Raw genomic sequence first — 23,102 nt, forward strand, 5'->3', positions numbered from 1 at the left:
CTTACTGACAGACTACTGACAGACTACTGACAGACCACTGACAAAGACTCCAGATAAACTACTGACAGATCATGGGCAGTCTACAGACAAGCCACTGACAGACCACCAACAGACTACATACAGACCACTGACAGTCCACAGACAAATTACAGACAGACTACAGACTGACTACTGACAAACTACAGACTACAGGCAGACTACTGGCAGACTACAGACAGATCACGGACAGTCTACAGACATACAGACTACTGACATTCTACAGGCACACTACTGACATTCCACAGACAGACTACTGACAGATTAGCAGATTGATGTGTTTATTGACAGGGAGCTCAAGCACTAAAGGGAAATCTGCACTCCGCACAGTTTTGTCAACCGCACTGCAAAGTGTAGTGTTTCAATAAGTAACAGTTATAGTGGTTACCTAATTTGTTCTACTTTTACATTTTTCATATTTCTGCAGAATGGAATTTTCCTGTCCCATCTTACCTGTATGGTGCAATGGGTTATGGGTAATAACCTGTATGGTGCAGTGGGTTAGGGGTAAATACCTGTATGATGCAATGGGTTATGGGTAATAACCTGTATGATGCAATGGGTTATGGGTAATTACCTGTATGGTGCAGTGGGTTATGGGTAATAACCTGTATGGTGCAGTGGGTTATGGGTAATAATGGTGCAGTGGGTTATGGGTAATAACCTGTATGATGCAATGGGTTATGGGTAATAACCTGTATGGTGCAGTGGGTTATGGGTAATAACCTGTATGGTGCAGTGGGTTATGGGTAATTACCTGTATGGTGCAGTGGGTTATGGGTAATATGTATGATGCAATGGGTTATGGGTAATAACCTGTATGGTGCAGGGGGTTATGGGTAATTACCTGTAGGGTGCAGTGGGTTATAGGATAGACTCCTCCAAAGCCAGGTTCCCAGGAGAGGAGCAGGCTAGAGTTGGTGACGTCAACAGCCCTGACTCTCTGGGGCTGGGATGGCAGGACTGTGATGGTCCCAGAGCCTGATGTTGCCACTCCTTTACGGTTGTGCGCCTCACAGGAGAAAGTACTGGTTCTGTTCAGACCTGGAGGAGAAAACAGAAAAACACACCTCAAATTAAGGGGCGGGAGGGGGGGGTTGATAGAAGCAGCACAGTTATGCATTTCATAATGTTTAATTGTACTTTAACTGGGATCAGAGAGTTGGGACTGGTGTTCCTCTCTTCAACAGCTTGGTTACAGAAGAGGGGAGCGACAGAATGAGTCCTCCTCTCTTCAACAGCTTGGTTACAGAAGAGGGGAGCGACAGAATGAGTGCTCCTCTCTTCAACAGCTTGGTTACAGAAGAGGGGAGCGACAGAATGAGGTACTCTGCTTGGGATAAACCAACCAGGCAACACATAGGGAACTGCAGACGTCATTCAAACCCAGAACCCCGACTCAACAGAATCTAGTGTCTGAGCTGTGGGTCGGACCAGGGGAAGGTCAGGCTTAGTTCAGGTTAGGATTAAGTTAAGAGTTTGGCATCAAGATTACAGACAGCTTTGTGATCTGGGTGTGGATGCTGATAGAGAAGATGGAGGGTAGATGGGGGTAGATGCTGATAGAGGACATGGAGGGTAGATGGGGGTAGATGCTGATAGAGGACATGGAGGGTAGATGCTGATAGAGGACATGGAGGGTAGATGGGGGTAGATGCTGATAGAGAACATGGAGGGTAGATGGGGGTAGATGCTGATAGAGAACATGGAGGGTAGATGGGGGTAGATGCTGATAGAGAACATGGAGGGTAGATGGGTGTAGATGCTGATAGAGGACATGGAGGGTAGATGGGTGTAGATGCTGATAGAGAACATGGAGGGTAGATGGGTGTAGATGCTGATAGAGAACATGGAGGGTAGATGGATGTAGATGCTGATAGAGGACATGGAGGGTAGATGGATGTAGATGCTGATAGAGGACATGGAGGGTAGATGGGGGTAGATGCTGATAGAGAACATGGAGGGTAGATGGGTGTAGATGCTGATAGAGAACATGGAGGGTAGATGGGTGTAGATGCTGATAGAGGACATGGAGGGTAGATGGGGGTATGCTGAGGGTCAGATGGGACCAGCATGGAGGGTGATGGGGTGAGGGATCTGGGTGAGATCATGGAGGGACCCACAGGCTGGGGGTGAGGGATCTGGGTGAGATCAGATGGGACCAGCAGGCTGGGGGTGAGGGATCTGGGTGAGATCAGATGGGACCCACAGGCTGGGGGTGAGGGATCTGGGTGAGATCAGATGGGACCCACAGGCTGGGGGTTAGGGATCTGGGTGAGATCAGATGGGACCCACAGGCTGGGGGTGAGGGATCTGGGTGAGATCAGATGGGACCCACAGGCTGGGGGTTTAGGGATCTGGGTGAGATCAGATGGGACCCACAGGCTGGGGGTTTTGGGGGAGGAAGCATGCTGAGGAGTGTAAATCAGGGACAGAGAGAGCTCAGCGTAGAACCACGCCTGGCTCTCATTGAAGGGGCCCTTCTAGAGGGGCAACATGCTGAGCGCTGACACACACACACACACACACACACACACACACACACACACACACACAGACACACACACCACACACACACACACACACACACTCATGACTCAGACACCCACACACTGGGGGTGACACATGCTGACATTCAGTAGTGAATGAGTCCTCTCAGATAGTGACTCATTGGGTACTCAAAAGCGAACACACGCACACACACACTGGGGGGAACTGAAGGGGCAAAACATGCTGACACACACAGACACACACAGACACACACAGACACACACACAGACTGGGGGTTTTGACAGGAACATTTACAGACACACAAAGACACACACAGACTCACAGAACACACTGAAAACATACCTCAACAAATGCTGACACACTACCACAACTACAACACACTACCTCAACTAAAACACACTACCTCAACTAAAACACACTACCTCAACTAAAACACACTACCTCAACTACAACACACTGACCTCAACTAAAACACACTACCTCAACTAAAACACACTACCTCAACTAAACACACTACCACAACTACAACACACTACCTCAACTAAACACACTAAAACATGCTAAAACACACTACAGACAACTAAAACACACTACCAGAACTAAAACACACTACCACAACTAAAACACACTACCACAACTACACAACAAAACACACTACCTCAACTAAAACACACTACCACAACTAAAACACACTACCTCAACTAAAACACACTACCACAACTAAAACACACTACCACAACTACAACACACTACCTCAACTAAAACACACTACCACAACTAAAACACACTACCTCAACTAAAACACACTACCTCAACTAAAACACACTACCTCAACTAAAACACACTACCACAACTAAAACACACTACCACAACTAAAACACACTACCACAACTAAAACACACTACCACAACTAAAACACACTACCTCAACTAAAACACACTACCACAACTAAAACACACTACCACAACTAAAACACACTACCACAACTAAAACACACTACCACAACTAAAACACACTACCACAACTACAACACACTACCACAACTAAAACACACTACCACAACTAAAACACACTACCTCAAGTAAAACACACTACCACAACTAAAACACACTACCACAACTACAACACACTACACTACCACAACTAAAACACACTACCTCAACTAAAACACACTACCACAACTAAAACACACTACCACAACTACAACACACTACCTCAACTAAAACACACTACCACAACTAAAACACACTACCACAACTAAAACACACTACCACAACTAAAACACACTACCACAACTAAAACACACTACCACAACTAAAACACACTACCACAACTAAAATCACTACCACAACTACAACACACTACCACAACTAAAACACACTACCACAACTAAAACACACTACCACAACTAAAACACACTACCACAACTAAAACACACTACCACAACTACCACACACTACCTACAACACACTACTACCACAACTAAAACACACTACCACAACTAAACACACTACCTCAACTAAAACACACTACCACAACTAAAACACACTACCACAACTAAAACACACTACCACAACTAAAACACAAAAAAGTTCCTAAGTTGTTCCTATGTTCCTAAGTTGTTCCTATGTTCCTAAGTTGTTCCTATGTTCCTAAGTTGTTCCTATGTTCCTAAGTTGTTCCCATGTTCCTAAGTTGTTCCCATGTTCCTAAGTTGTTCCTAAGTTGTTCCCATGTTCCTAAGTTGTTCCTAAGTTGTTCCCATGTTCCTAAGTTGTTCCCATGTTCCTAAGTTGTTCCTAAGTTGTTCCTATGTTCCTAAGTTGTTCCTAAGTTGTTCCCATGTTCCTAAGTTGTTCCCATGTTCCTAAGTTGTTCCCATGTTCCTAAGTTGTTCCTATGTTCCTAAGTTGTTCCTATGTTCCTAAGTTGTTCCCATGTTCCTAAGTTGTTCCTATGTTCCTAAGTTGTTCCCATGTTCCTAAGTTGTTCCCATGTTCCTAAGTTGTTCCCATGTTCCTAAGTTGTTCCTATGTTCCTAAGTTGTTCCCATGTTCCTAAGTTGTTCCTATGTTCCTAAGTTGTTCCTATGTTCCTAAGTTGTTCCTAAGTTGTTCCTGTTCCTAAGTTGTTCCCATGTTCCTAAGTTGTTCCCATGTTCCTAAGTTGTTCCCATGTTCCCATGTTCCTAAGTTGTTCCCATGTTCCTAAGTTGTTCCCTAAGTTGTTCCCATGTTCCTAAGTTGTTCCTAAGTTGTTCCCATGTTCCTAAAGTTGTTCCCATGTTCCTAAGTTGTTCCCATGTTCCTAAGTTGTTCCTATGTTCCTAAGTTGTTCCCATGTTCCTAAGTTGTTCCCATGTTCCTAAGTTGTTCCCATGTTCCTATGTTCCTAAGTTGTTCCCATGTTCCTAAGTTGTTCCCATGTTCCTAAGTTGTTCCTAAGTTGTTCCCATGTTCCTAAGTTGTTCCCATGTTCCTAAGTTGTTCCCATGTTCCTAAGTTGTTCCTATTGTTCCTAAGTTGTTCCCATAAGTTGTTCCTAAGTTGTTCCTAAGTTGTTCCTAAGTTGTTCCTAAGTTGTTCCCATGTTCCTAAGTTGTTCCCATGTTCCTAAGTTGTTCCCATGTTCCTAAGTTGTTCCCATGTTCCTAAGTTGTTCCCATGTTCCTAAGTTGTTCCCATGTTCCTAAGTTGTTCCTATGTTCCTAAGTTGTTCCCATGTTCCTAAGTTGTTCCCATGTTCCTAAGTTGTTCCCATGTTCCTATGTTCCTAAGTTGTTCCCATGTTCCTAAGTTGTTCCCATGTTCCTAAGTTGTTCCCATGTTCCTAAGTTGTTCCCATGTTCCTAAGTTGTTCCCATGTTGTTCCTATGTTCCTAAGTTGTTCCCATGTTCCTAAGTTGTTCCCATGTTCCTAAGTTGTTCCCATGTTCCTAAGTTGTTCCCATGTTCCTAAGTTTCCTATGTTCCTTGTTCCTAAGTTGTTCCCATGTTCCTAAGTTGTTCCTAAGTTGTTCCCATGTTCCTAAGTTGTTCCCATGTTCCTAAGTTGTTCCCATGTTCCTAAGTTGTTCCCATGTTCCTAAGTTGTTCCTAAGTGTTCCTATGTTCCTAAGTTGTTCCCATGTTCCTAAGTTGTTCCTAAGTTGTTCCCATGTTCCTAAGTTGTTCCCATGTTCCTAAGTTGTTCCTAAGTTGTTCCCATGTTCCTAAGTTGTTCCTAAGTTGTTCCTATGTTCCTAAGTTGTTCCTAAGTTGTGTTCCTAAGTTGTTCCTATGTTCCTAGTTGTTCCTGTTCCTAAGTTGTTCCCATGTTCCTAAGTTGTTCCTAAGTTGTTCCCCTAATGTTCCTAAGTTGTTCCCATGTTCCTAAGTTGTTCCTATGTTCCTAAGTTGTTCCCATGTTCCTAAGTTGTTCCCATGTTCCTAAGTTGTTCCCATGTTCCTAAGTTGTTCCCATTGTTCCTAAGTTTCCTATTCCTGTTCCTAAGTTGTTCCCATGTTCCTAAGTTGTTCCCATGTTCCTAAGTTGTTCCCATGTTCCTAAGTTGTTCCTAAGTTGTTCCCCTATGTTCCTAAGTTGTTCCCATGTTCCTAAGTTGTTCCTGTTCCTATGTTCCTAAGTTGTTCCCATGTTCCTAAGTTGTTCCCATGTTCCTAAGTTGTTCCCATGTTCCTAAGTTGTTCCCATGTTCCTAAGTTGTTCCTATGTTCCTAAGTTGTTCCCATGTTCCTAAGTTGTTCCTAAGTTGTTCCCATGTTCCTAAGTTGTTCCCATGTTCCTAAGTTGTTCCCATGTTCCTAAGTTGTTCCCATGTTCCTAAGTTGTTCCTATGTTCCTAAGTTGTTCCCATGTTCCTAAGTTGTTCCTATGTTCCTAAGTTGTTCCCATGTTCCTAAGTTGTTCCCATGTTCCTAAGTTGTTCCTAAGTTGTTCCCATGTTCCTAAGTTGTTCCCATGTTCCTAAGTTGTTCCTAAGTTGTTCCTATGTTCCTAAGTTGTTCCCATGTTCCTAAGTTGTTCCTAAGTTGTTCCCATGTTCCTAAGTTGTTCCTAAGTTGTTCCCATGTTCCTAAGTTGTTCCCATGTTCCTAAGTTGTTCCCATGTTCCTAAGTTGTTCCTAAGTTGTTCCTATGTTCCTAAGTTGTTCCTATGTTCCTAAGTTGTTCCTAAGTTGTTCCCATGTTCCTAAGTTGTTCCCATGTTCCTAAGTTGTTCCCATGTTCCTAAGTTGTTCCTATGTTCCTAAGTTGTTCCTATTGTTCCTAAGTTGTTCCCATGTTCCTAAGTTGTTCCCATGTTCCTAAGTTGTTCCTAAGTTGTTCCCATGTTCCTAAGTTGTTGTTCCCATGTTCCTAAAGTTGTTCCCATGTTCCTAAGTTGTTCCTAAGTTGTTCCCTAAGTTGTTCCTAAGTTGTTCCCATGTTCCTAAGTTGTTCCCATGTTCCTAAGTTGTTCCCAAGTTGTTCCTAAGTTGTTCCCATGTTCCTAAGTTGTTCCCATGTTCCTAAGTTGTTCCTAGGTTGTTCCCATGTTCCTAAGTTGTTCCTATGTTCCTATGTTGTTCCTAAGTTGTTCCCATGTTCCTAAGTTGTTCCCATGTTCCTAAGTTGTTCCTAAGTTGTTCCTATGTTCCTAAGTTGTTCCTAAGTTGTTCCCATGTTCCTAAGTTGTTCCTATGTTCCTAAGTTGTTCCTATGTTCCTAAGTTGTTCCCATGTTCCTAAGTTGTTCCCATGTTCCTAAGTTGTTCCTAAGTTGTTCCCATGTTCCTAAGTTGTTCCCATGTTCCTAAGTTGTTCCTAAGTTGTTCCCATGTTCCTAAGTTGTTCCTAAGTTGTTCCCATGTTCCTAAGTTGTTCCTAAGTTGTTCCCATGTTCCTAAGTTGTTCCCATGTTCCTAAGTTGTTCCTAAGTTGTTCCCATGTTCCTAAGTTGTTCCCATGTTCCTAAGTTGTTCCCATGTTCCTAAGTTGTTCCCATGTTCCTAAGTTGTTCCCATGTTCCTAAGTTGTTCCCATGTTCCTAAGTTGTTCCCATGTTCCTAAGTTGTTCCCATGTTCCTAAGTTGTTCCCATGTTCCTAAGTTGTTCCCATGTTCCTAAGTTGTTCCTATGTTCCTAAGTTGTTCCCATGTTCCTAAGTTGTTCCCATGTTCCTAAGTTGTTCCCATGTTCCTAAGTTGTTCCCATGTTCCTAAGTTGTTCCTATGTTCCTAAGTTGTTCCCATGTTCCTAAGTTGTTCCTATGTTCCTAAGTTGTTCCCATGTTCCTAAGTTGTTCCCATGTTCCTAAGTTGTTCCTAAGTTGTTCCCATGTTCCTAAGTTGTTCCCATGTTCCTAAGTTGTTCCTAAGTTGTTCCCATGTTCCTAAGTTGTTCCTAAGTTGTTCCCATGTTCCTAAGTTGTTCCCATGTTCCTAAGTTGTTCCCATGTTCCTAAGTTGTTCCCATGTTCCTAAGTTGTTCCCATGTTCCTAAGTTGTTCCCATGTTCCTAAGTTGTTCCCATGTTCCTAAGTTGTTCCTAAGTTGTTCCCATGTTCCTAAGTTGTTCCTAAGTTGTTCCCATGTTCCTAAGTTGTTCCCATGTTCCTAAGTTGTTCCTATGTTCCTAAGTTGTTCCTATGTTCCTAAGTTGTTCCCATGTTCCTAAGTTGTTCCCATGTTCCTAAGTTGTTCCCATGTTCCTAAGTTGTTCCTAAGTTGTTCCCATGTTCCTAAGTTGTTCCTAAGTTGTTCCCATGTTCCTAAGTTGTTCCCATGTTCCTAAGTTGTTCCCATGTTCCTAAGTTGTTCCCATGTTCCTAAGTTGTTCCCATGTTCCTAAGTTGTTCCTAAGTTGTTCCCATGTTCCTAAGTTTGTTCCCATGTTCTAAGTTGTTCCTCCTAAGTTGTTCCCATGTTCCCTAAGTTGTTCCCATGTTCCTAAGTTGTTCCCATGTTCCTAAGTTGTTCCCATGTTCCTAAGTTGTTCCCATGTTCCTAAGTTGTTCCTATGTTCCTAAGTTGTTCCTATGTTCCTAAGTTGTTCCCATGTTCCTAAGTTGTTCCCATGTTCCTAAGTTGTTCCTATGTTCCTAAGTTGTTCCCATGTTCCTAAGTTGTTCCTATGTTCCTAAGTTGTTCCCATGTTCCTAAGTTGTTCCCATGTTCCTAAGTTGTTCCTATGTTCCTAAGTTGTTCCCATGTTCCTAAGTTGTTCCTATGTTCCTAAGTTGTTCCTAAGTTGTTCCTAAGTTGTTCCTAAGTTGTTCCTAAGTTGTTCCCATGTTCCTAAGTTGTTCCTAAGTGTTCCCATGTTCCTAAGTTGTTCCTATGTTCCTAAGTTGTTCCCATGTTCCTAAGTTGTTCCTATGTTCCTAAGTTGTTCCCATGTTCCTAAGTTGTTCCTATGTTCCTAAGTTGTTCCCATGTTCCTAAGTTGTTCCTATGTTCCTAAGTTGTTCCTAAGTTGTTCCCATGTTCCTAAGTTGTTCCCATGTTCCTAAGTTGTTCCTATGTTCCTAAGTTGTTCCCATGTTCCTAAGTTGTTCCTATGTTCCTAAGTTGTTCCTAAGTTGTTCCTATGTTCCTAAGTTGTTCCTATGTTCCTAAGTTGTTCCTAAGTTGTTCCCATGTTCCTAAGTTGTTCCTAAGTTGTTCCTAAGCTGTTCCCATGTTCCTAAGTTGTTCCTATGTTCCTAAGCTGTTCCTAAGTTGTTCCTATGTTCCTAAGCTGTTCCTAAGTTGTTCCTGTGTTCCTAAGTTGTTCCCATGTTCCTAAGTTGTTCCCATGTTCCTAAGTTGTTCCCATGTTCCTAAGTTGTTCCCATGTTCCTAAGTTGTTCCCATGTTCCTAAGTTGTTCCCATGTTCCTAAGTTGTTCCTATGTTCCTAAGTTTCCTAAGTTGTTCCTAAGTTGTTCCCATGTTCCTAAGTTGTTCCCATGTTCCTAAGTTGTTCCTATGTTCCTAAGTTGTTCCTAAGTTGTTCCCATGTTCCTAAGTTGTTCCTAAGTTGTTCCTAAGTTGTTCCTATGTTCCTAAGTTGTTCCCATGTTCCTAAGTTGTTCCTATGTTCCTAAGTTGTTCCCATGTTCCTAAGTTGTTCCTATGTTCCTAAGTTGTTCCCATGTTCCTAAGTTGTTCCTATGTTCCTAAGTTGTTCCCATGTTCCTAAGTTGTTCCCATGTTCCTAAGTTGTTCCCATGTTCCTAAGTTGTTCCTATGTTCCTAAGTTGTTCCTAAGTTGTTCCCATGTTCCTAAGTTGTTCCTAAGTTGTTCCTAAGTTGTTCCCATGTTCCTAAGTTGTTCCCATGTTCCTAAGTTGTTCCTATGTTCCTAAGTTGTTCCTATGTTCCTAAGTTGTTCCTATGTTCCTAAGTTGTTCCCATGTTCCTAAGTTGTTCCTATGTTCCTAAGTTGTTCCTATGTTCCTAAGTTGTTCCCATGTTCCTAAGTTGTTCCCATGTTCCTAAGTTGTTCCTATGTTCCTAAGTTGTTCCTATGTTCCTAAGTTGTTCCCATGTTCCTAAGTTGTTCCTATGTTCCTAAGTTGTTCCTAAGTTGTTCCTATGTTCCTAAGTTGTTCCTAAGTTGTTCCTAAGCTGTTCCCATGTTCCTAAGTTGTTCCTAAGTTGTTCCTAAGTTGTTCCTAAGTTGTTCCTATGTTCCTAAGCTGTTCCTAAGTTGTTCCTATGTTCCTAAGTTGTTCCCATGTTCCTAAGTTGTTCCCATGTTCCTAAGTTGTTCCCATGTTCCTAAGTTGTTCCCATGTTCCTAAGTTGTTCCTATGTTCCTAAGTTGTTCCCATGTTCCTAAGTTGTTCCTATGTTCCTAAGTTGTTCCCATGTTCCTAAGTTGTTCCCATGTTCCTAAGTTGTTCCCATGTTCCTAAGTTGTTCCCATGTTCCTAAGTTGTTCCCATGTTCCTAAGTTGTTCCCATGTTCCTAAGTTGTTCCTATGTTCCTAAGCTGTTCCTAAGTTGTTCCTATGATAACTAAGCCACACAGTGTGTTGTGTTGTCCGGAGAGGACCATGCCTTCATTGTTGTGGTCCGTGGGAGGGAACGCCAGAAAGGGGACAGGGGGTGAGAGCTATGAGAGAGGGAGGGAGGGAGGGAGGGGGGAGGGAGGGAGGGAGGGAGGGAGGAGGAGGAGGGAGGGAGGAGGGAGGGGGAGGGAGGGAGGGGAGCGAAGGAACGGGAGGAGGGAGGGAGGAGGAGGAGGGAGCGAAGGAACGTGAGGGGGAGGAGGAGGGAGGGAGGAGGGAGGGAGGGGAGGGAGGGAGGAGGAGGGAGCGAGAGGAGTGAGAAGGAGGAGGGAGGGAGGGGAGGGGAGGGAGGGAGGGAGGAGGGAGGGGAGGGAGGAGGGGGGAGGGAGGGGGAGGGAGGAGGAGGAGGGAGGGAGGGAGGGAGGAGGAGGAGGGAGGGAGGGAGGAGGGAGGGAGGGGGAGGAGGGAGGGAGGGAGGGAGGAGGAGGGAGGGAGGGAGGAGGAGGGAGGGGAGCGAACGTGAGAAGGGGAGGGAGGGAGGGGGAGGGAGGGAGGGAGGGAGGGAGGGAGGGAGGAGGGAGGGAGGGAGGGGGAGGGAGGGAGGGCTGACCACTGACTGTGTGGGTGAATGAACAGAACATCACGCGGTTGCAACACACCAACCCCTTCCTCTCTTTCCTTCCCCAATATCTCCGATTCCCTTTGGTCAGCACATCTCAACCCCTGACAGCAGCCTTCTGTTTCTGTCTCTTCCTCTCAGAGCTGCAGTTCATCCGTAGGCCCGTGACTGGAGACCCGACTCATGAGTTCAATATGAGTCACGTTCAAGGTATATTAGTGGCCCATCGACTTTAGAGTCGCGCCGCTATTACAGCAGTCTATTTGATGTCAGAACATGGACATGAGCTTGAGAACCGTAAATGATTTGTGAATAGGAAATACATGTTTTTTTTCCACGACAACTTTAAACAAGCTATTTTAGATTGACCCAAAGTAGATATTTTCAAATACATGCAACTTTTAAAAAAAGAATTAAACATAAATGTTATATCACAACATGTTGATTATTTGGACGTTAAGAGCAACCTTGAGGGAGTCCTATTTGAGTCAGAAAACGATACTCATACTGTATGATACTGTATGATAGGTTAGCTATACTCATACTGTATGATAGGTTAGCTATACTCATACTGTATGATACTGTATGATAGGTTAGCTATACTCATACTGTATGATAGGTTAGCTATACTCATACTGTATGATAGGTTAGCTATACTACTGTATGATAGGTTAGCTATGCTGTACTGTATGATAGGTTAGCTATACTCATACTGTATGATAGGTTAGCTATACTCATACTGTATGATAGGTTAGCTATACTCATACTGTATGATAGGTTAGCTATACTCATACTGTATGATAGGTTAGCTATACTCATACTGTATGATAGGTTAGCTATACTCATACTGTATGATAGGTTAGCTATACTCATACTGTATGATAGGTTAGCTATACTCATACTGTATGATAGGTTAGCTATACTCAGTATGATAGGTTAGCTATACTCATACTGTATGATAGGTTAGCTATACTCATACTGTATGATAGGTTAGCCATACTCATACTGTATGATAGGTTAGCTATACTCATACTGTATGATAGGTTAGCTAAACTCATACTGTATGATAGGTTAGCTATACTCATACTGTATGATAGGTTAGCTATACTCATACTGTATGATAGGTTAGCTATACTCATACTGTATGATAGGTTAGCTATACTCATACTGTATGATAGGTTAGCTATACTCATACTGTATGATAGGTTAGCTATGCTCATACTGTATGATAGGTTAGCTATGCTCATACTGTATGATAGGTTAGCTATGCTCATACTGTATGATAGGTTAGCTATACTCATACTGTATGATAGGTTAGCTATACTCATACTGTATGATAGGTTAGCTATACTCATACTGTGTGATAGGTTAGCTATACTCATACTGTATGATAGGTTAGCTATACTCATACTGTATGATAGGTTAGCTATACTCATACTGAGTGATAGGTTAGCTATACTCATACTGTGTGATAGGTTAGCTATACTCATACTGTATGATAGGTTAGCTATACTCATACTGTATGATAGGTTAGCTATGCTCATACTGTATGATAGGTTAGCTATACTCATACTGTATGATAGGTTAGCTATGCTCATACTGTATGATAGGTTAGCTATGCTCATACTGTATGATAGTTTAGCTATACTCATACTGTATGATAGGTTGGCTATACTCATACTGTATGATAGGTTAGCTATACTCATACTGTATGATAGGTTAGCTATGCTCATACTGTATGATAGGTTAGCTATGCTCATACTGTATGATAGGTTAGCTATACTCATACTGTATGATAGGTTAGCTATACTCATACTGTATGATAGGTTAGCTATACTCATACTGTATGATAGGTTAGCTATACTCATACTGTATGATAGGTTAGCTATACTCATACTGTATGATAGGTTAGCTATACTCATACTGTATGATACTGTATGATAGGTTAGCTATACTCATACTGTATGATAGGTTAGCTATACTCATACTGTATGATAGGTTAGCTATACTCATACTGTATGATAGGTTAGCTATACTCATACTGTATGATAGGTTAGCTATACTCATACTGTATGATAGGTTAGCTATACTCATACTGTATGATAGGTTAGCTATACTCATACTGTATGATAGGTTAGCTATACTGATACTGTATGATAGGTTAGCTATACTCATACTGTATGATATGTTAGCTATACTAATACTGTATGATAGGTTAGCTATACTCATACTGTATGATACTGTATGATAGGTTAGCTATACTCATACTGTATGATACTGTATGATAGGTTAGCTATACTCATACTGTATGATAGGTTAGCTATACTCATACTGTATGATAGGTTAGCTATACTCATACTGTATGATAGGTTAGCTATACTCATACTGTATGATAGGTTAGCTATACTCATACTGTATGATAGGTTAGCTATACTCATACTGTATGATAGGTTAGCTATACTCATACTGTATGATAGGTTAGCTATACTCATACTGTATGATAGGTTAGCTATACTCATACTGTATGATAGGTTAGCTATACTCATACTGTATGATAGGTTAGCTATACTCATACTGTATGATAGGTTAGCTATACTCATACTGTATGATAGGTTAGCTATACTCATACTGTATGATAGGTTAGCTATACTCATACTGTATGATAGGTTAGCTATACTCATACTGTATGATAGGTTAGCTATACTCATACTGTATGATAGGTTAGCTATGCTCATACTGTATGATAGGTTAGCTATACTCATACTGTATGATAGGTTAGCTATACTCATACTGTATGATAGGTTAGCTATGCTCATACTGTATGATAGGTTAGCTATACTCATACTGTATGATAGGTTAGCTATACTCATACTGTATGATAGGTTAGCTATACTCATACTGTATGATACTGTATGATAGGTTAGCTATACTCATACTGTATGATAGGTTAGCTATACTCATACTGTATGATACTGTATGATAGGTTAGCTATACTCATACTGTATGATAGGTTAGCTATACTCATACTGTATGATAGGTTAGCTATACTCATACTGTATGATAGGTTAGCTATACTCATACTGTATGATAGGTTAGCTATACTCATACTGTATGATAGGTTAGCTATGCTCATACTGTATGATAGGTTAGCTATACTCATACTGTATGATAGGTTAGCTATACTCATACTGTATGATAGGTTAGCTATACTCATACTGTATGATAGGTTAGCTATGCAAAACTTGGCAGAGAGCATATCCCACTGACAATCTCTTAGAAATATATATATATAAACTATTGAAACCAAGACTTAAATACAATTGATATTGGCACAAGATGGAGGGAATGACGGAACTTAACTAAAAAGATTACAGTTAATGAAAACGTACATTTAGTCCAGTATAAAGTAACCTATAGGATTTATTATACAAGAAACAACATTGACAAATTCTACAGCACAACAGCAGAGTCTCGTCTAAAGTGTAAAACTACCGATGACTTAATAATTCAGGCTTTCTGGGAAATGTTGTGAAGTTCAAACGTTACGGACAGAGAGAGTTAGGAAGACTGCTGTCAGAAGTATTACAATGTAAACATACTTTTAATTTGTCAGGCTGCGTATTTCAAGATATGGCGTATGAGGGTGCAGTGAGATGATACCTGATAGGTTGGACAATACTTTTCTATCAATCTTTTTTTTTTAATATATATATATATAAATAAATAAAATGGAAATCAACCAATCCTCAATCATTAACGTGATGGAAAGGTCAAATTCTTTATTATCTAAAAATGTAAAGTGCTTCGGGGAGAGAAACTATATGGTTCCAATCATATCCAAATCACATTTTATTGGTCACATGGTCAGCAGATGTTAATGGTCACATGGTCAGCAGATGTTAATGGTCACATGGTCAGCAGATGTTAATGGTCACATGGTCAGCAGATGTTAATGGTCACATGGTCAGCAGATGTTAATGGTCACATGGTCAGCAGATGTTATTGGTCACATGGTCAGCAGATGTTAATGGTCACATGGTCAGCAGATGTTAATGGTCACATGGTCAGCAGATGTTATTGGTCACATGGTCAGCAGATGTTAATGGTCACATGGTCAGCAGATGTTAATGGTCACATGGTCAGCAGATGTTATTGGTCACATGGTCAGCAGATGTTAATGGTCACATGGTCAGCAGATGTTAATGGTCACATGGTCAGCAGATGTTAATGGTCACATGGTCAGCAGATGTTAATGGTCACATGGTCAGCAGATGTTAATGGTCACATGGTCAGCAGATGTTAATGCAAGTGCAGCGAAATGCTTGTGCTTCTAGTTTGAAGCCATGTGGCGTAAAGTGGTGCTGGTGCTGGAGGTGAGGGCTAGTGGGTCTGGACAGGGGTGATGCTGGAGGTGAGGGCTAGTGGGTCTGGACAGGGGTGGTGCTGGAGGTGAGGGCTAGTGGGTCTGGACAGGGGTGGTGCTGGAGGTGAGGGCTAGTGGGTCTGGACAGGGGTGGTGCTGGAGGTGAGGGCTAGTGGGTCTGGACAGGGGTGGTGCTGGAGGTGAGGGCTAGTGGGTCTGGACAGGGGTGATGCTGGAGGTGAGGGCTAGTGGGTCTGGACAGGGGTGGTGCTGGAGGTGAGGGCTAGTGGGTCTGGACAGGGGTGATGCTGGAGGTGAGGTCTAGTGGGTCTGGACAGGGGTGGTGCTGGAGGTGAGGGCTAGTGGGTCTGGGCAGGACAAAACTCCCGACACTATTTCCTAAATATATAGCAGTCTAGGTTGAGCTCTGACAGTGAGTGGAGGCACAAGGCCTTGGTCAGAGACCCACAGACAGATCCCAGCAGTCTGAAGGGAAGGGGAGAGAAGGGGACATTTCTGTGGAGGAGTTGGTTGGGTCTGGGACAGGGTGGGGTTCTTGTGGGTCTGGGGTTGTATTTGAAGAAGCAGAACCAAGGGAATGTCTGGCTATGTGCTGTGTCTGACTGGCTGGCTGGCTGGCTGTGTGTTGTGGCTGGGTGACTGACTGACTGCAAATGGCCGTGTCGGTTGGATACAGACTCAAAGCCATATCTCTTTACGGGCCTATTGACTGACTGAATAGTTGTGTTTGTGTCAGCCCATTCCCTAGCTGTGAGTGTCCTGTCAAACAACTAACAACATTAACATGAAGTGATGAGCACCACCAGCAAACCTGTTCTGATGAGTCACACAAGCAACTTCCTCTGTCTCTTTCTGCCCTGACTGGGTCCCTCACCACCCCACCTCCCTGACTGAGTCTCCCACCACCCCACCTCCCTGACTGAGTCCCCCACTACCCCACCTCCCTGACTGAGTCCCCCACCACCCCACCTCCCTGACTGAGTCCCCCACCACCCCAGCTCCCTGTCTGGGTCCCTCACCACCCCACCTCCCTGACTGAGTCCCCCAACACCCCACCTCCCTGACTGGGTCCCTCACCATCCCACCTCCCCTGACTGAGTCCCCCACTACCCCACCTCCCTGACTGAGTCCCCCACCACCCCACCTCCCTGACTGGGTCCCTCACCACCCCACCTCCCTGACTGAGTCCCCCACCACCCCACCTCCCTGACTGAGTCCCCCACCACCCCACCTCCCTGACTGGGTCCCTCACCTCCCTGACTGAGTCCCCCACCACCCCACCTCCCTGACTGAGTCCCCCACCACCCCACCTCCCTGACTGAGTCCCCCACCACCCCAGCCTCCCTGTCTGGGTCCCCCACCACCCCACCTCCCTGACTGAGTCCCCACCACCCCACCTCCCTGACTGACTCCTCCACCACCCCACATCCCTGACTGAGTCCCCCACCACCCCACCAACCTGACTGACTCTCCCACCACCCCACCTCCCTGACTGAGTCCCCCACCACCCCCACCTCCCCTCCTGACTGAGTCCCCCACCACCCCACCTCCCTGACTGGTCTCCCACCATCCCCCTCCCTGACTGAGTCCCCACCACCCCACCTCCCTGACTGAGTCCCCCACCACCCCACCTCCCTGACTGGGTCCCTCACCACCCCACATCCCTGACTGAGTCCCCCACCACCCCACCTCCCTGACTGAGTCTCCCACCACCCCACCTCCCTGACTGAGTCTCCCACCACCCCACCTCCCTGACTGAGTCCCCACCACCCCACCTCCCTGACTGAGTCCCCCACCACCCCAGCTCCCTGTCTGGGTCCCCCACCACCCCACCTCCCTGAATGGGTCCCTCACCACCCCACCTCCCTGACTGAGTCCCCCACCACCCCACCTCCCTGACTGGGTCCCTCACCATCCCACCTCCCTGACTGAGTCTCCCACCACCCCACCTCCCTGACTGAGTCCCCCACCACCCCACCTCCCTGACTGAGTCCCCCACCACCCCAGCTCCCTGTCTGGTCCCCCACCACCCCACCTCCCTGACTGAGTCCCCCAACACCCCCACCTCCCTGACTGGGTCCCTCACCATCCCACCTCCCTGACTGAGTCCCCCACTACCCCACCTCCCTGACTGAGTCCCCCACCACCCCACCTCCCTGACTGGGTCCCTCACCACCCCACCTCCCTGACTGAGTCCCCCACCACCCCACCTCCCTGACTGAGTCCCCCACCACCCCACCTCCCTGACTGGGTCCCTCACCTCCTCCCTGACTGGGTCCCTCACCACCCCACATCCCTGACTGAGTCCCCCACCACCCCACCTCCCTGACTGAGTCTCCCACCACCCCACCTCCCTGACTGGGTCTCCCACCACCCCACCTCCCTGACTGAGTCCCCCACCACCCCACCTCCTGACTGAGTCCCCCACCACCCCAGCTCCCTGTCTGGGTCCCCCACCACCCCACCTCCCTGAATGGGTCCCTCACCACCCCACCTCCCTGACTGAGTCCCCCAACACCCCACCTCCCTGACTGGGTCCCCCACCATCCCACCTCCCTGACTGAGTCTCCCACCACCCCACCAACCTGACTGACTCTCCCACCACCCCACCTCCCTGACTGAGTCCCCCACCACCCCACCTCCCTGACTGAGTCCCCCACCACCCCACCTCCCTGACTGAGTCTCCCACCATCCGCCCTCCCTGACTGAGTCCCCCACCACCCCACCTCCCTGACTGAGTCCCCCACCACCCCACCTCCCTGACTGGGTCCCTCACCACCCCCCACATCCCTGACTGAGTCCCCCACCACCCCACCTCCCTGACTGAGTCTCCCACCACCCCACCTCCCTGACTGAGTCTCCCACCACCCCACCTCCCTGACTGAGTCCCCCACCACCCCACCTCCCTGACTGAGTCCCCCACCACCCCAGCTCCCTGTCTGGGTCCCCCACCACCCACCTCCCTGAATGGGTCCCTCACCACCCCACCTCCCTGACTGAGTCCCCCAACACCCCACCTCCTGACTGGGTCCCTCACCATCCCACCTCCCTGACTGAGTCTCCCACCACCCCACCTCCCTGACTGAGTCCCCCACCACCCCACCTCCCTGACTGAGTCCCCCACCACCCCAGCTCCCTGTCTGGGTCCCCCACCACCCCACCTCCCTGACTGAGTCCCCCAACACCCCACCTCCTGACTGGGTCCCTCACCATCCCACCTCCCTGACTGAGTCCCCCACTACCCCACCTCCCTGACTGAGTCCCCCACCACCCCACCTCCCTGACTGGGTCCCTCACCACCCCACCTCCCTGACTGAGTCCCCCACCACCCCACCTCCCTGACTGAGTCCCCCACCACCCCACCTCCCTGACTGGGTCCCTCACCTCCCTGACTGGGTCCCTCACCACCCCACATCCCTGACTGAGTCCCCCACCACCCCACCTCCCTGACTGGGTCTCCCACCACCCCACCTCCCTGACTGAGTCTCCCACCACCCCACCTCCCTGACTGAGTCCCCCACCACCCCACCTCCCTGACTGAGTCCCCCACCACCCCAGCTCCCTGTCTGGGTCCCCCACCACCCCACCTCCCTGAATGGGTCCCTCACCACCCCACCTCCCTGACTGGTCCCCCAACACCCCACCTCCCTGACTGGGTCCCTCACCATCCCACCTCCCTGACTGAGTCTCCCACCACCCCACCTCCCTGACTGAGTCCCCCCACCACCCCACCTCCCTGACTGAGTCCCCACCACCCCAGCTCCCTGTCTGGGTCCCCCACCACCCCACCTCCCTGACTGAGTCCCCCAACACCCCACCTCCCTGACTGGGTCCCTCACCATCCCACCTCCCTGACTGAGTCCCCCCCCCACTACCCCACCTCCCTGACTGAGTCCCCCACCACCCCACCTCCCTGACTGGGTCCCTCACCACCCCACCTCCCTGACTGAGTCCCCCACCACCCCACCTCCCTGACTGAGTCCCCCACCACCCCACCTCCCTGACTGGGTCCCCCACACCTCCCTGACTGAGTCCCCCACCACCCCACCTCCCTGACTGAGTCCCCCACCACCCCACCTCCCTGACTGAGTCCCCCACCACCCCACCTCCCTGACTGAGTCCCCCACCTCCCTGACTGAGTCCCACACCTCCCCTGACTGACTCCCCACCACCCCACCTCCCTGACTGGGTCCCCCACCCCCATCCCTGACTGAGTCCCCCACCACCCCACCTCCCTGACTGACCCCCCACCACCCCACCTCCCTGACTGAGTCCCCCACCTCCCTGACTGAGTCTCCCACCACCCCACCTCCCTGACTGAGTCTCCCACCACCCCACCTCCCTGACTGGGTCCCCCACCACCCCAGCTCCCTGTCTGGGTCCCCCACCACCCCACCTCCCTGACTGAGTCCCCACCACCCCACCTCCCTGACTGACTCCTCCACCACCCCACATCCCTGACTGAGTCCCCCACCACCCCACCAACCTGACTGACTCCCCCACCACCCCACCTCCCTGACTGAGTCCCCCACCATCCGCCCTCCCTGACTGGGTCCCCCACCACCCCACCTCCCTGACTGAGTCCCCCACCACCCCACCTCCCTGACTGGGTCCCTCACCACCCCACATCCCTGACTGAGTCCCCCACCACCCCACCTCCCTGACTGAGTCTCCCACCACCCCACCTCCCTGACTGGGTCTCCCACCACCCCACCTCCCTGACTGAGTCTCCCACCACCCCACCTCCCTGACTGAGTCCCCACCACCCCACCTCCCTGACTGAGTCCCCCACCACCCCACCTCCCTGACTGAGTCCCCCACCACCCCACCTCCCTGACTGACTCCCCCACCACCCCACCTCCCTGACTGAGTCCCCCACCACCCCACCTCCCTGACTGAGTCTCCCACCACCCCACCTCCCTGACTGAGTCCCCCACCACCCCACCTCCTGACTGAGTCCCCCACCACCCCACCTCCCTGACTGAGTCTCCCACCACCCCACCTCTCCCTGACTGAGTCCCCCACCATCCGCCCTCCCTGACTGGGTCCCTCACCACCCCACATCCCTGACTGAGTCCCCCACCACCCCACCTCCCTGACTGAGTCTCCCACCACCCCACCTCCCTGACTGAGTCTCCCACCACCCCACCTCCCTGACTGAGTCCCCCACCACCCCACCTCCCTGACTGAGTCCCCCACCACCCCACCTCCTGACTGAGTCTCCCACCACCCCACCTCCCTGACTGAGTCCCCCACCACCCCACCTCCCTGACTGGGTCCCTCACCACCCCACATCCCTGACTGAGTCCCCCACCACCCCACCTCCCTGACTGAGTCTCCCACCACCCCACCTCCCTGACTGAGCCTCCCACCACCCCACCTCCCTGACTGAGTCTCCCACCACCCCACCTCCCTGACTGAGTACCCCACCACCCCACCTCCCTGACTGAGTCCCCCACCACCCCCTGACTGACTCCCCACCACCCCACCTCCCTGACTGACTCCCCCACCACCCCACCTCCCTGACTGAGTCCCCCACCACCCCACCTCCCTGACTGAGTCTCCCACCACCCCACCTCCCTGACTGAGTCCCCCACCACCCCACCTCCCTGACTGAGTCCCCCACCACCCCACCTCCCTGGCTGAGTCCCCCACCACCCCACCTCCCTGACTGGGTCCCCCACCACCCCACCTCCCTGACTGGGTCCCCCACCACCCCACCTCCCTGACTGGGTCCCTCACCATCCCACCTCCCTGACTGAGTCCCCCACTACCCCACCTCCCTGACTGAGTCCCCCACCACCCCACCTCCCTGACTGGGTCCCTCACCACCCCACCTCCCTGACTGAGTCCCCCACCACCCCACCTCCCTGACTGGGTCCCTCACCTCCCTGACTGAGTCCCCCACCACCCCACCTCCCTGACTGAGTCCCCCACCACCCCCTCCCTGACTGAGTCCCCCACCACCCCACCTCCCTGACTGAGTCCCCCACCACCCCACCTCCCTGACTGGGTCCCCCACCACCCCACCTCCCTGACTGAGTCCCTCACCACCCCACCTCCCTGACTGACTCCTCCACTACCCCACCTCCCTGACTGAGTCCCCCACCACCCCACCTCCCTGACTGAGTCCCCCACCACCCCACCTCCCTGACTGAGTCTCCCACCACCCCACCTCCTGACTGAGTCCCCACCATCCGCCCTCCCTGACTGAGTCCCCCACCACCCCACCTCCCTGACTGAGTCCCCCACCACCCCACCTCCCTGACTGGGTCCCTCACCACCCCACATCCCTGACTGAGTCCCCCACCACCCCACCTCCCTGACTGAGTCTCCCACCACCCCACCTCCCTGACTGAGTCTCCCACCACCCCACCTCCCTGACTGAGTCTCCCACCACCCCACCTCCCTGACTGAGTACCCCACCACCCCACCTCCCTGACTGAGTCCCCCACCACCCCACCTCCCTGACTGACTCCCCCACCACCCCACCTCCCTGACTGACTCCCCCACCACCCCACCTCCCTGACTGAGTCCCCCACCACCCCACCTCCCTGACTGAGTCTCCCACCACCCCACCTCCCTGACTGAGTCCCCCACCACCCCACCTCCCTGACTGAGTCCCCCACCACCCCACCTCCTGACTGAGTCCCCCACCACCCCACCTCCCTGACTGGGTCCCCCACCACCCCACCTCCCTGACTGGGTCCCCCACCACCCCACCTCCCTGACTGAGTCCCTCACCACCCCACCTCCCTGACTGACTCCTCCACTACCCCACCTCCCTGACTGAGTCCCCACCACCCTGACTGACTCCTCCACCACCCCACCTCCTGACTGAGTCCCCCACCACCCCACCTCCCTGACTGACTCCCCCACCACCCCACCTCCCTGACTGAGTCCCCACCACCCCACCTCCCTGACTGAGTCTCCCACCACCCCACCTCCCCGACTGAGTCTCCCACCACCCCACCTCCCTGACTGAGTCCTCCACCACCCCACCTCCTGACTGAGTCTCCCACCACCCCACCTCCCTGACTGAGTCTCCCACCACCCCACCTCCCTGACTGGGTCCCCCACCACCCTGATTGAGTCCTCCACCACCCCACCTCCCTGACTGAGTCCCCCACCACCCCACCTCCCTGACTGAGTCTCCCACCACCCCACCTCCCTGACTGAGTCCCCCACCTCCCTGACTGACTCCCCCATCACCCCACCTCCCTGACTGAGTCCCCCACCTCCCTGACTGACTCCCCATCACCCCACCTCCCTGACTGAGTCCCCCACCACCCCACCTCCCTGACTGAGTCCCCCACCTCCCTGACTGACTCCCCCATCACCCCACCTCCCTGACTGAGTCCTCCACCACCCCACCTCCCTGACTGAGTCTCCCACCACCCCACCTCCCTGACTGAGTCCCCCACCACCCCACCTCCCTGACTGAGTCTCCCACCACCCCACCTCCCTGACTGAGTGCCCCACCTCCTGACTGACTCCCCCATCACCCCACCTCCTGACTGAGTCCCCCACCTCCCTGACTGACTCCCCCATCACCCCACCTCCCTGACTGAGTCCT

General features: G+C 49.7%; 1 protein-coding gene and 1 long non-coding RNA gene across 2 annotated transcripts in view; both read right to left on the minus strand.

The window, feature by feature from the left end:
* LOC118382123 (tyrosine-protein kinase receptor UFO) overlaps positions 1 to 23,102 on the minus strand; it is a 109,849-nt gene that overhangs the window by 68,664 nt on the left and 18,083 nt on the right. Inside the window, exon 5 of the mRNA XM_052469277.1 lies at positions 884 to 1,080. Within this exon, the coding sequence (XP_052325237.1) occupies positions 884 to 1,080 (197 nt within the window). The remainder of the gene's footprint in view (positions 1 to 883; positions 1,081 to 23,102) is intronic.
* On the minus strand, positions 3,206 to 3,866 carry LOC127910359 (uncharacterized). The gene is made up of 3 exons (XR_008074543.1): positions 3,762 to 3,866; positions 3,358 to 3,623; positions 3,206 to 3,300 (listed from the first exon to the last, which is right to left on the minus strand). It is a non-coding gene; the product is annotated as an uncharacterized LOC127910359 (long non-coding RNA).

This window comes from Oncorhynchus keta, chromosome 1, assembly GCF_023373465.1.
Source record: "Oncorhynchus keta strain PuntledgeMale-10-30-2019 chromosome 1, Oket_V2, whole genome shotgun sequence".
NCBI lineage: Eukaryota > Metazoa > Chordata > Actinopteri > Salmoniformes > Salmonidae > Oncorhynchus > Oncorhynchus keta.